Genomic DNA, 12,115 nt, shown 5'->3' with positions numbered 1-12,115 from the left:
GTCACTGTTTACCGGTGGAGTAATCAATTTGATTATGTCCTTGTACAATCTGAGTCAGAACACTCTAATTTTAATGTATGTTTATATATATTTTGTATGTATTGCGTGTTATTTCTCAGTTAATGTATTAGTAATGTAATCTCAGTTAATTCTCTTTTTGTTGCATTTCTTTTATTCATGCTGTATTTGTATTTGTTGCGTAGCTCTTAACTGGTAATGTGCTTTGGTAAGTACTGAACTGAAATAAATAGATTATCAGTGTGTCAAACAGGACGCGCTAGGACCAGGCGGAGTCAACCTCACTCGTAGCTTCCAACCTCATCAGCACAGAGGGATGCAGAGGAAGACCGGAGAAGATAATAAATCTTAATAAAGAACTGCGAATTAAAGGAAAATGGCCAGCCAGTCCCAAGGCATCCAACAGCTTTTGCAAGCAGAAAAGCGAGCCGCTGAGAAGGTCGCCGAAGCGAGAAAACGTAAGGACTATAGCGGTCGTGCAGTTATTGGGGTGATTGTTATGAGGGCGCAGGCAAAGAGATGCGGGGGTGCGCGCGCAAGTGGCAGTGCTGCGGATTACATGGGGGCTGGAAGGACTTGCTGCGTATTGACCTGTGCTTTTTTTAAATAAAATGTATTGACGTTTTCACTTGCATAAAATGAAACGGTTTAGCGCAAAATGTTTAATTTATTTCAAAACAAGGCCATTTTACATTTATATATATATATATATATATATATATATATATATATATATATATATATATATATATATATATATATATATACGCAGATTATTTACTTCCGATTATCTGTCACGTTTCGACGCATTTCGTCATTTGTTCGTGTAAGACATCTTTTGTTATAGGCCTATTTATATTTTTGTTATACATACGTAAGATACCAGTGTTTACACTGTAATATACAAGTTTATTATAACGATTCGACCCTTAGACATTGGATAATTTGCAGAACGGACAAATGCTGGTATATTCATAAGGAATGATCAAAATAATAATGATTAAGGCAGATATATAGAAATGGGCACATTTACATTGAATATAACGTGCAGTTGTATAATGTTTTTTCTTTTACATAATCAAATCTATTTAACCTAGTTTAAAGTCGCGAGAGGCCGGAGCTTAACTCGGCATCACAGTGCCATCCCTGGACGGGTATCAATATATAGCAGAGCCCAGTACTCACACTCGGGGCCAGTTTGGAATCGCTAACTAAGTAAAGACGCATGCGTGTGGGAGGTGAGGCTTGAGGACGTGCAGATTGCACACTGAGTTAATCTTGGGGACTGAATCCAAGAGGCACAACTGTAACCACCACATCATTAATAATTGAGCTGTTAAATATCATACAGGTCCCAGTAAGGAGAGGTAAAACCCTATGACTATCCATTTAGGAGACTTCCACAATTAAAAGTGATTTAACTGGAATGAAGGGTTTTTCTTATTCCGAGTAATGTACTGGCTTGTGTTTGATTTTAAAGAATATAAGAAAATGACAAGAGACATTTGACAAATGAGAGGAGATTGTACAGTCCATCAAGCTTATTTGTGTAGCTCAAAAATTGTCCCGAAATCTAATTAGGATACTGTACTTTGTAAACATGTCAAGGTTTCTGCTTTAACTACATGAATTGGTAGTTTGTTTCAGATTTCCTGGATACTTTATGTGAAGAAACAGTGCCTGAATTGGGCCAGTACTCACTGGTGCACGTCATACCAGTTTCAACATAGAGTACCGGCACCATTTCTTAAAGTACCTGTGAGACCCGGCACCTCTTCATTATTTTAAAGATTTCACCACATGTCTACTTTGCACAATAATATGCTGATTGGAAGTGAAAAATGAAATTTCATTAAAAGTATGGTTGACAATTGATTCTGGTCTGTATTTGTATTTTATTAATTTAGTCATTCATTCTTTTATTTAGTACAGAACAAGATTGCAGATTGTCAGAATTTCTTCCAGCAGTTTAGGATGCATGTAAAAAACATACCCAGGGTACACTGTATACATTAGATATGATAATTTGGGAATAGAAAGAGATTCAATTAATAACCTCTCTACAGTTACCCATGTGTCTGACTCTTAATATCTTAAATCAAAACTTCTTAAAGGACTGCAGTTGCTTCTGCCAAAAAAATTATCTTTGATTTTCTGCTGAAAACCTCTGTGATGATCAAGTCGCTGCTTTTTATTTTAAAATTATTTATTATGTTCTGTGCACCCTGTTCAAGCCGATTCCACATTATGTAACTTTTATTCATGGTCCATATCAAACTTGCTGACTACAGTTGCTGATCCCATCGTCAGATGGTGTCAGTTTAAACAACTGAAAATCACTGGACATGTCAAATTTACTGACTGTGGGCCGACCTTACAGCAGAATCATGTTCCTCCCTTTTTCTGACAGCCAATTGCGTGCTGCCTGATAGAGTTGGCGCTGTATAAAAGGTTAACAGGTATGGATATGGTATGGTAACAGGTATGGGTGATAAGTATGGCACATTCAGCTGCATTCCCTGCCCTTTTTTCTTTTTCCCATTCTGTTGTGTTAAATAAAACATGAGACATCAGACAGACGAGCTTCTCTTCTGTTTGTGAAGTGCACATATGCATTCCTTATTCCTTATTGCTGCATTATATGCATTGAATTTCCAGGTGGATACTCTTTGGTTGTCAGCTCTCATACACACCAAGCCCACCCTTAAAACAAAGAGAAATCAAACCTGTTTGATTTTATCAGAGAGAGTAACTGGGGATGTTACATTATGCTATGGGCTTCACGGGAGCTTACTGCCATCTACTTCTGAATAACTGTGATTATATAAATGAAGGCTACAACTCAAAATCCCAGTAGTGGTTTTCTTGTTTAAATGCTCCCAACACAGAATGGAAGTCATTAAATTATTAAAGAAATGGCTAAAGTTTAAACTGAATTCTATGACACTGAGGGCAGTATGGCAGCTCATTGTTTAGCACTGCGTCTTCACAGCTTCATAAGACAGCGTTTTACTGCCTGTGTGAAATATGTATATTCTTCTTATGTTTACTGGCATTTTCCCACCACAGGAACCTTAATTTCAGGAACCAGTGAGTTCCTTTATGATGTACTGTAGGCCCTGGGCTACTTGTGGTCTCTGGCCGCTGTTGTGTGTTGCACTCCACCCACACAACAAGACCTGTAATCTTTCTGCAAAATATGTGACACGCAAAGAAGAGTGATGGGAGTTAGGGAGTTCAGGGGGTACCCTGGCCCAATTTATTGCTTCAAAGCAATCACGATTGCACAGGGAAGATGATTGTTTCGATGTGGTGCATGGGGTGGTGCACCAGGGAGGTGGCTATGCGGTGGGAAGTGAGGAGCTCCATTTTCACTGATTACTTTCTAAAATCCAAACTACTAAAAGATTTGTAAGATGGTACCAGTGCTTGTGGTCAACCGATCGGCAAATCCATTGTCCACACCCGACCCACGATAGTTCCTAGTTGAATGAAAAGTACATACCCTGGAGTAGGAGGTGAAAAAAAGACAAGGAATTGGCTTGGGTTCCTATGTTGGGAATGCTAAAAAAGCTTCTGATTTTCTAAAAAGTCTCTGGTTCGTACAAAAGCTCCTGAGGTGGGAAACTGCCTTAAGCAGAGTTTTCATTGGATTCTTCAGAAGAAGACATGCACCTCTGGTTAATTAACAGTTCTATGTGTTAGGATGGACGTTTGCATGTGTGTGTCCTGTTTCCTTATTTCTAATGCTGAATGTCCTGAGTGAGATGTATCAGGTTTGGAATAGGGATGGAAAAATAGGTAGGAATTCGTGAAGTTGCACTTAAACAGAATATTTAGATGGTATTTACTGATTTAGTATCTGCTGTTTAAAGATAATAAGATGTAAAGTGCACTGTAAGTATTACAGTATAAAACATTTAGTGTTATGTCAACCATTGTAAGTTCTGAGTTGCTAAACTTTTTTGTTTTCTGTAAAGTTAATCAGATTTGACCTGACCCATGTAAACATAAATATGTATTATATTTCAGGTAAGACCCGACGTTTGAAGCAAGCCAAAGAAGAAGCTCAAGCTGAGATTGAACAGTACAGGACAGAAAGAGAAAGGGAGTTTCAGCAGAAGCAGCAAGCGGTGAGAATCCGAAAGAGGAGGGAAAAATGTACTTTGCTAAATATCAGCTCTATCACCGTATGAGCTGAACGCTAATCCAGCAGTCCAAACATAGAGGTGTAGGCCCTAAGACCAAAGATTACCTAATATTTTAATCAGAGTGAGTTTTGGTTATTCATAGTGATGAGTAAAATAATTTACACAAAACTGCATTCAGGGAAAAACCTAGTATTTTATTTGTGCTTTTTTCCTGCAAAACATGTGCAATTGACACAGAAAGAATGGCGTTTATTTCCAGTCTGGAAGTGTTTGCATGCATTAATTCAACAGGAGTTTTAATATTTAAATGAATATCTCTAGTGAAACAATATCACCAGACTTATTTCCTGACATGTGGAGATATCTTCTTGAGCTTCAGACATGTGCTGTGTTTGTTCTGGTAAGAGAAACTCCACTTTGACAATTAGAATGACAATTTTGGTGTTCAAAATCCTAAAGATGCATCAGAGACACAAGTGAAACTTGAAGCTCCACAGCACTTGGAGCAAGCAATCCTCCATCTTCTGCATTCAAGAAACAGGAAAGGCTTCTTGCCAAGTATAGTATAGTTTCATTTTCCCGTGGAGAAAACAAAGTAATGGTGTGTTTTGGTTTGTCTTCATCTGGAAAATATGCAGCATGCCACATTTAGAAAAATAAAACTACTGCACCTCTGCCATGATGTGAATCAGAGGGATAAACAGATATGATTTCAGTGGCGTGCAGCTATGACCAAAAAAAGAATATGAATGAGCCTTCAAGGAGCACTAGTCATTGTTTTCTATCCTGAATAAACCCTTTAAATCCCCCCGATAAAAACTCCTTTTAGTGAGTTTGTTTTTTAACATTTGGGAAATCGCCAACAAAGCAAAATTTATTTTTATTTTTTGCAAAACTGTACGCCAGAGAGACTAAAATGATTCCAGCAATAAGAGGTATACACTATGAGGACAGAGTGAAGAAGCTGAACCCTTTTAGTTTAAGCAAACAGAGATTAAAAGAGGACATGTTTGAAGTGTTTAAAATTATGCAATGATTTCTTATGGTAGATTCCAGTTGTTAGGTTAAAATTGATTTTGAAAGTTGTTAAGGACAGATTTCACACAAAGTTTTTGTTCACGCTAAAAAAAACATAGATACATGAAATTAACTACCAAGTAACGTGGTGGATGGCAGGGGCCTCAAGTATAAAACCTTGCTTAGATTCCATACTAAAGTCTTGCTCATTCTAGAAAGGCAAAGAAAAGTATACACACAAAAAAAAATCACATATGTACATCACGTCCCATGCCAAACTCCATTATAAATCTCAAATGAATTTAAAATGATGCACTCGTGCACTTCTTTAGCCACTCCTTGTCACCTCCTACCACTATCCATATATGGTTTTTTAAAAAAAACGCCCCTTTTGAATATTCATCACCTAATCACCATATAAATTTGCCCATGTTACTGAGTGACGTCTGTACTTTCAAACCATGGGAGAACAGAGAAAACTTAGCGATTGTGAACCTGAAGAATAATGATTTTTGTTGGAGTTTAAGGAGTGGCCAGAGGGTCCTGACACCAGTGGATGCACTATGTTGCTAAACTAACCCTTTAGATAGATAGATAGATAGATAGATAGATAGATAGATACTTTAGTGGTTGCTACAGCGGATCATCTTCTTCCATATCTTTCTGTCCTCTGCATTTTGCTCTGTTACACCCATCACCTGGTATGTTGCTAAATAAACAATATTTTTTTAAGGCCACAGTTGATGTAACTATGTGATGCAGAGGTAGCAATGCTACATTGAATGAAGGAGCCCATGGGTTGGGACCTGGTTGCTCCCTTTGTGGAGTTTGCACATGGGGTTTGCTCCGGTTTCCTCCCTCAGTTCAGACACACAGGTTAGGTGAACTGGTGAAGCTACATCGCTCTCTGATGTGTGAATGTGTGTGTTCGGCATAATATGTCACACATAACCCTCTAACTAAATATTTATCAAACAAAAATGTGATATCTGCAAATAAATAACAAAAAATGTGCCAGTTGACTAAGTTAACTAATCAATTAAATAAGTCACATCTTAATACTATGCTATGCGTATATTTTCTAATTTGTTAAACTAAGAAAGTGTTTAATTTGCCGCAAATAAAACATACACACAAACAAACATAAAAACACAACATTTTCTGTTACTAAAATGTTATTAATGGTATTTGTGTCCTTTTTCGTGAAGATGATTGACTTATAAGCTGATATAAACTTTCTTGACATGTCCTCTTGGAACTGTGTGTTGAATTGGACCCTACACTACAGAGACCATCATCCAGAAATCCCTCTTCTGTTTTGCGTTTAGAAAATAGATGGATGGATAGACATCAGAATGTGACTGATGGGTCAATGAGATTTTCTGTTCACATCACTGTTCTACTGCCTGGAGTCACTAAATTGTAAACACTATAAAAGTCTGCATAGGATTTAGAGATGATTTAGAGATGATCGAAACTTTCTGTTTCTTTAAGCCAATTTTCCACACCAAGTTTGGGTTTTACAAAACCTGACTTTTATGTAAGAAATGGCTTACATACAAGCATAACCAAGTTTTATACAAGAGATCCAAGGATTTTAGGGACCTTCATATCTTAAGTTGATGTTATTTTTGACAGTCTTGGTGAATAGGATGGACGAGCTTGTTGAGCCGAATGGCCAGTTTTTGTCACAACTTTTCTAATGTTCTTTTGTTCAAGCTGAAGCTGGTCTGGTTTACTCATCACTAGTCATTCATAATATGTTGATGATATTCAGAGTTACAAAATGATTACATTTTAATTATTAAAAGTAATAGGCAATTAAATGTATAATTTTGAATTCTGCATTAACATTCTGAAACCCACGCAATCCACTTTAAGGTCATGAATGCAGCTTGTCCAGGCCACATTGGGGCAAGACAGGAAATATACCTGGACAGGGTACTGATCCATTGTAGAATCCACTCAGACTCACACTTACATTCAAATTCGAGTCACCAGTTAATTTAAATCGGACTACCAAAATACAACAACGAAACATTGCAAACCGTAACTGTAAAATGGATAAGCTCCTGGGAAATAGGAATAATGAGGCAGCAGCACTAACCACTGCACCATCAATCAAGTCAGTTTTTACTTTATATTGTCCCCTTCATAGTGCATACCATCATAATTTATTTTAAAGAACATACTGTAAGTGTCTGATGACTGACTTGACAGAATCATTCAGTCTAAATTCTTAATAGAGGACAATTATATTAAATATTATACCATTTGTGGAGTATATGCCTTATTATTTCTATGGCATTCATGAATGTTTTTCAGTTTCAATGCCAGTTTAGTGCGTTTGTCGTCATGAGTTGGAATCTGAGCCAATAAAAACAAAGTTGAGTGTTCTCTTCTCCAGTTCAAGTGCGTGCGGGCAGTCTGTTGAAATGAATGTGCTCTACTGGACAATATGTGTGTATGCTTTCAGATGAATCCCAATTCTTTCTTGTGTTTGTTGTTGCCAGAATATGTCAATCTTGTGAAACACTGAAGAGACTGATCATTTAGAAATGCAGTATAATGTTAAAAGGAGGCAGAATTCTGGCTGAGTTGAATGCCCACACCACCTTTGTCTAGGTGGAGTTTACACATTCTCCATTCGTCTGAGGGCTTTCCTTCCAAATAATGAGCACATTAGGTTAACCGGTGACTCTGAATTGGTCCTGCAATGGACTGGTTCTTCGTTAAGTGTTGTCTCCTGCCTTGCAGTGCAGTTGGGATGGTCTCTAGACCCTTGCAGCCATGAATTGGATCAAAGGGGTTTGTTAATTGAATGTTGGTGATGGCTTAATGTCATAGTAATTTCATTTTCGATGCTCTTTTGAATTAGTTGAAAACCGCTATATAAATGTAATGAATTATTATTATTATTATTAGTTCAGAAAGTATGCCCTGTTAATATAAAGTATTTATGTATTTATTTTCTCTTTTAGGCTATGGGCTCTCAAGGCAATTTGTCCTCAGAGGTGGAGCAGCAGACGAAGAAGAAGATCCAGACCATGCAGACCAACTACCAACGTAACCGAGAGAAGATGTTAAGGCAGCTGCTGACCCTGGTGTGCGAAATCAAGCCAGAGATTCACAACAATTATAAAATCGGAGCATAAGGAAGAGAAAGAATAAGGCAGAGTGAAAGGGTGTGAGATGGAGTGGATGGATGAATCAGAAGAAAATATTTTAGGTTAGTCAGTTAATAAGAACACTAGTCCATTTTATCATCTTGATATTCATTAGAGCAGGGTGTGGGACTGAGAGAACAGATAACAATATATGTAAATAAGATGGTGGTCGTGCTGTGTTTGCTGGAGTATGACAGGGAGAATAACAGATGGGAATGACTGAAGGTGGTGGTGGAATGAGAGATTAATCAGCTGGCCAGAGATCAGTAAGGCAGGACATCTGTTTGTCTTCTGCATCATTGAATTAGGTGAAGGGATTGGGAAAATCAAACTTCAACATACTAAATGCCCACCATTGTGGTGGATTATTTTAAAATCACTGAATCTAATTGCTGTTCAGGCCTACTGTATACATTGGGTTAAATCAATGCACCGCAGTATGCTCATATTTACAAATCATATTGTTTACTTGAAAATTGTATCAAATTGGAATCATGTTTTATGCTTAATCAGAGTTTTCTTTGTCAAATACAAATTAATGAAGCCAGTTTCGGGATGAAGAGAACACCTTTAATGACATGTGCGTGGAGTCACTAGCAGTAAACCAACAAGGAGATGACTGAATGACAGCTGTTGATTACACTTCTTAAATACAGTTAATTACAGGAGTATGTGATCAGTGGGCATTTCTCATCTCCATGCAAGTTAATGATGAATAGACCCTTGGAGTTGTAACATCTGTTACTCTTACTTGAACAGGTTCTTTATCAATGCTTAACCTTGTACTTGTAGTGGCAGTTCAGCACAGCCTGAGACTGGGTCACAGATCACAGGGCTTCAGTGAAAATGCCTAGTGGTAAGGGCAAAAGCTAATAATACAAAGGTTATAATAATCAATATAATAATCAAATAATGAAAATCAGATTTAATAGTAAGAATCATCTCCTGACAGTTTTCATATATATCTTTAAGTCGCCTTTAGGAATTTTATGAGGGGATCAAGAAGAAGGACAGCCCCAATTACACAATCTCTTTTTACTTCAATGAGGCCTCTACCCATTTGCCGATGTTTTCTGGGTGCTCCTCTCCATCTCCAGTCACCATCTCTCATGGATTAAGAGGAAATCATACAGCATTAGTGCCTCTGCAGGCTGATCCTCCCCGACAATGATGGTGTCTGTTTTGTCTTGGTAGAGTAATATATTGCTCTACTTTCCCCTATTGTATTATTAATAGGTAGCCTTAGAATACCTAATCTCACAGACTTACCACTGTGTATAAGATATTATTGTATATAACTTATCCCCACCTTCCCTTCTATATCTATAACCTCAGGCAATAAGATGTAGTAAAAAGACAATCAGGAATTAAGTTACACATAAAATAATGTATTACTGATAATATTCATAAATAATAACAAAATGCAAAGTACATTTGAATATTGGCAACCATACAACCTGATTAAATGGTGATATGTAGTTCAGGCGGCACACAGACTTGTAGTTACTTAAAATGTCTCTAGTTAAGGCATCATTGGTGCTCAGCTTTCTTCAGAACAGGCCTTAAGCCTGGTCAATATGGCTGCTGAGTTGTGCTCTTCATTGTGTTGTCTTCATCATCACAGGTTAGCAAGAGAGAGATTGTGAGGTTAAACACGTACATTTATAGATGTTCTGTCCAACCCCTACAGCCAATACGACATCATGGTACTTAAAAGCTTCTGATCCAAGCCAATTCCAAACAGCCATACTTCAGACCAATGGGGGAAATAGAACATCTTAACACCTGCCCCCAAACCATATGTTAACGGAACCTGGGTTTCTTGCGGGGGATGAAAGACTTTATTTAGCAAAGAAACACTCGCCAAACTGGTTTAAGGCACATCCTCACCCAACTCTGTCGTAAAATTCAAAGAGACTCAGTCGTTTTTGGGGGGTGGGGGGGGGGGGGGTGGTGGGGTGTTGGATAGTAAACACTAAATTACATTGCTTTGCCTAAATTACAAATAAAGACATACAAAATATTTATCAAGTTATATGCAAAATGTCACATCACAACAGCGTCTATTACAGTTTAAAATAATCATACCCAGTTCTGAAGTTACCACAATTATTCGAAATTAGTCACATTAGTGAAATATATATACACATATAATCAGATCTTTTTGCAGGTATTCAGTGGCAGACACGATTGTTTTACTTTCACATCTCCCATTTCTCTACTTCCAAAATTGCGTGGGTAATATGGGAGTTTCTCCTACAATTGACTCCCATGATTGGTTCCTGTCAAGATGGATAGACTCTAGCTAACCTGATCCAGTAATGGAACAATAAGGTTAAGAAAACGGATAGATAATATGGAAAAGAAACGATTCAAAGAGATTGAGTGTTTGTGTTGCAAAGTGTTGTTGACAGTCAGTTCCTGCATGATGCTGTGTTACAAATCTTACATAGTGAAATACTGTATCTGTACTGTAATGTACTGTGTGTACTTTTTTCTGTCCAAACCATGATGTGAAATCAAAACACTTGGAACATTCTCTTACAAGATTTGTTTCTTTTATTATGACTGCTGCACATGCTCATGTACTTGGAATGAGAGACAAGAGTAAAAATACTGCTAAACACTTTGAATCTCCAGTAGTAAAAACACATGTGGGAGGCACAGATTGTCAGAAAGCTAAAATTCTCTGCTTCTTGTCACCAAATTCCAGATCTTTCACCTGTTTCCTTTAATTTTCTATCCATTCCTCCTGTTCTAGTGTCTTTTGCCACACATTATTAACGTTGAGAAAGACCAACTCATTATTATTTTTTCAAGTGTGCCACATTATTTTCCAAAAATCTAAAGTACCAGCAAACATTATCAAAAAGTCCATTAAATTTTTTTTGCACAGTATTTCTGTAGTATAATTCTCACTTCAAATCATCAAGTCATATGCTCACAACATTCCATATACATTTAATTAAAATATTGTAAACTTATTCACTTAAGGAAAATGCCCTCTTGAGCAAAAATGGAACACTTTGAGATAATTGAACATTGACACCTATTCAGCATTCAGATAGAGGCTGAAAACAGATTTGTTTAGTCAGGCATATAAATATTCGCAAAATCAATTACTGTATATATTTTTTCTTTTAATCTTTCCTTTTAAACGTACTATAGCATTATTTTTTAATTTATGTAAGGCAACATGGACAATGTTAATTTAATTCATATCTTTTTAACTTTATTTATTTTTGTATCTGGTGCAGGCTCAAGGTGATTTGGTTTACGTTTATAAGTTTAATGTAGTGCAAGAAAATCTTCACCACTGGCATCTTAGACTTTCTTATTGGTGGTGAAGGCCCAGAGATTTGTAAAGCTGCTCTGTGATGATACCAGATATAAAATGCAATACGTATTGTAAATAAAATGTGATTGGTGGACTTGCTCCATATTTTGGGAAGGCAGATGTTTGGTCTGGACAGGCTCTGGTCCCGGATGACACTGACAACACTGGATTGAATTAAAGAGAGTCTGGAAAATGACTGAACAAACAGTTATTTTTTCTTTCTTTTGCACTTTTTAAATTTTTTTAATTCAGCTTGAGAAAATACACAAATGTTTTTGGTTTGATGGACATTGGAGATATTAATTTGAGTATTATCTAAAGAGGGATGCACCTTTCATACCTTATTAAAAAATAAATATCATACACTGTAAAAATATGGCATAAAACTAACATAAAAGTTGTTAATAAATAGAAGAGAGAAACGG

At 36.9% G+C, this 12,115-nt stretch overlaps 1 protein-coding gene across 1 annotated transcript; it reads left to right on the top strand.

The window, feature by feature from the left end:
* Nucleotides 1–295: 295 nt before the first annotated feature.
* LOC114650665 (V-type proton ATPase subunit G 2-like) lies at nucleotides 296–11,886 on the top strand. Its single transcript, XM_028800453.2, has 3 exons — nucleotides 296–476; nucleotides 4,051–4,151; nucleotides 8,168–11,886. Exons 1-3 carry the CDS (start codon nucleotides 395–397, stop codon nucleotides 8,339–8,341), a joined length of 357 nt encoding a protein of 118 aa, XP_028656286.1. The 5' UTR covers nucleotides 296–394; the 3' UTR covers nucleotides 8,342–11,886.
* Nucleotides 11,887–12,115: the final 229 nt, after the last annotated feature.

This window comes from Erpetoichthys calabaricus, chromosome 1, assembly GCF_900747795.2.
Source record: "Erpetoichthys calabaricus chromosome 1, fErpCal1.3, whole genome shotgun sequence".
Taxonomy (NCBI): Eukaryota; Metazoa; Chordata; class Cladistia; order Polypteriformes; family Polypteridae; genus Erpetoichthys; species Erpetoichthys calabaricus.
This window is presented reverse-complemented; position numbering and strand designations above follow the sequence as displayed.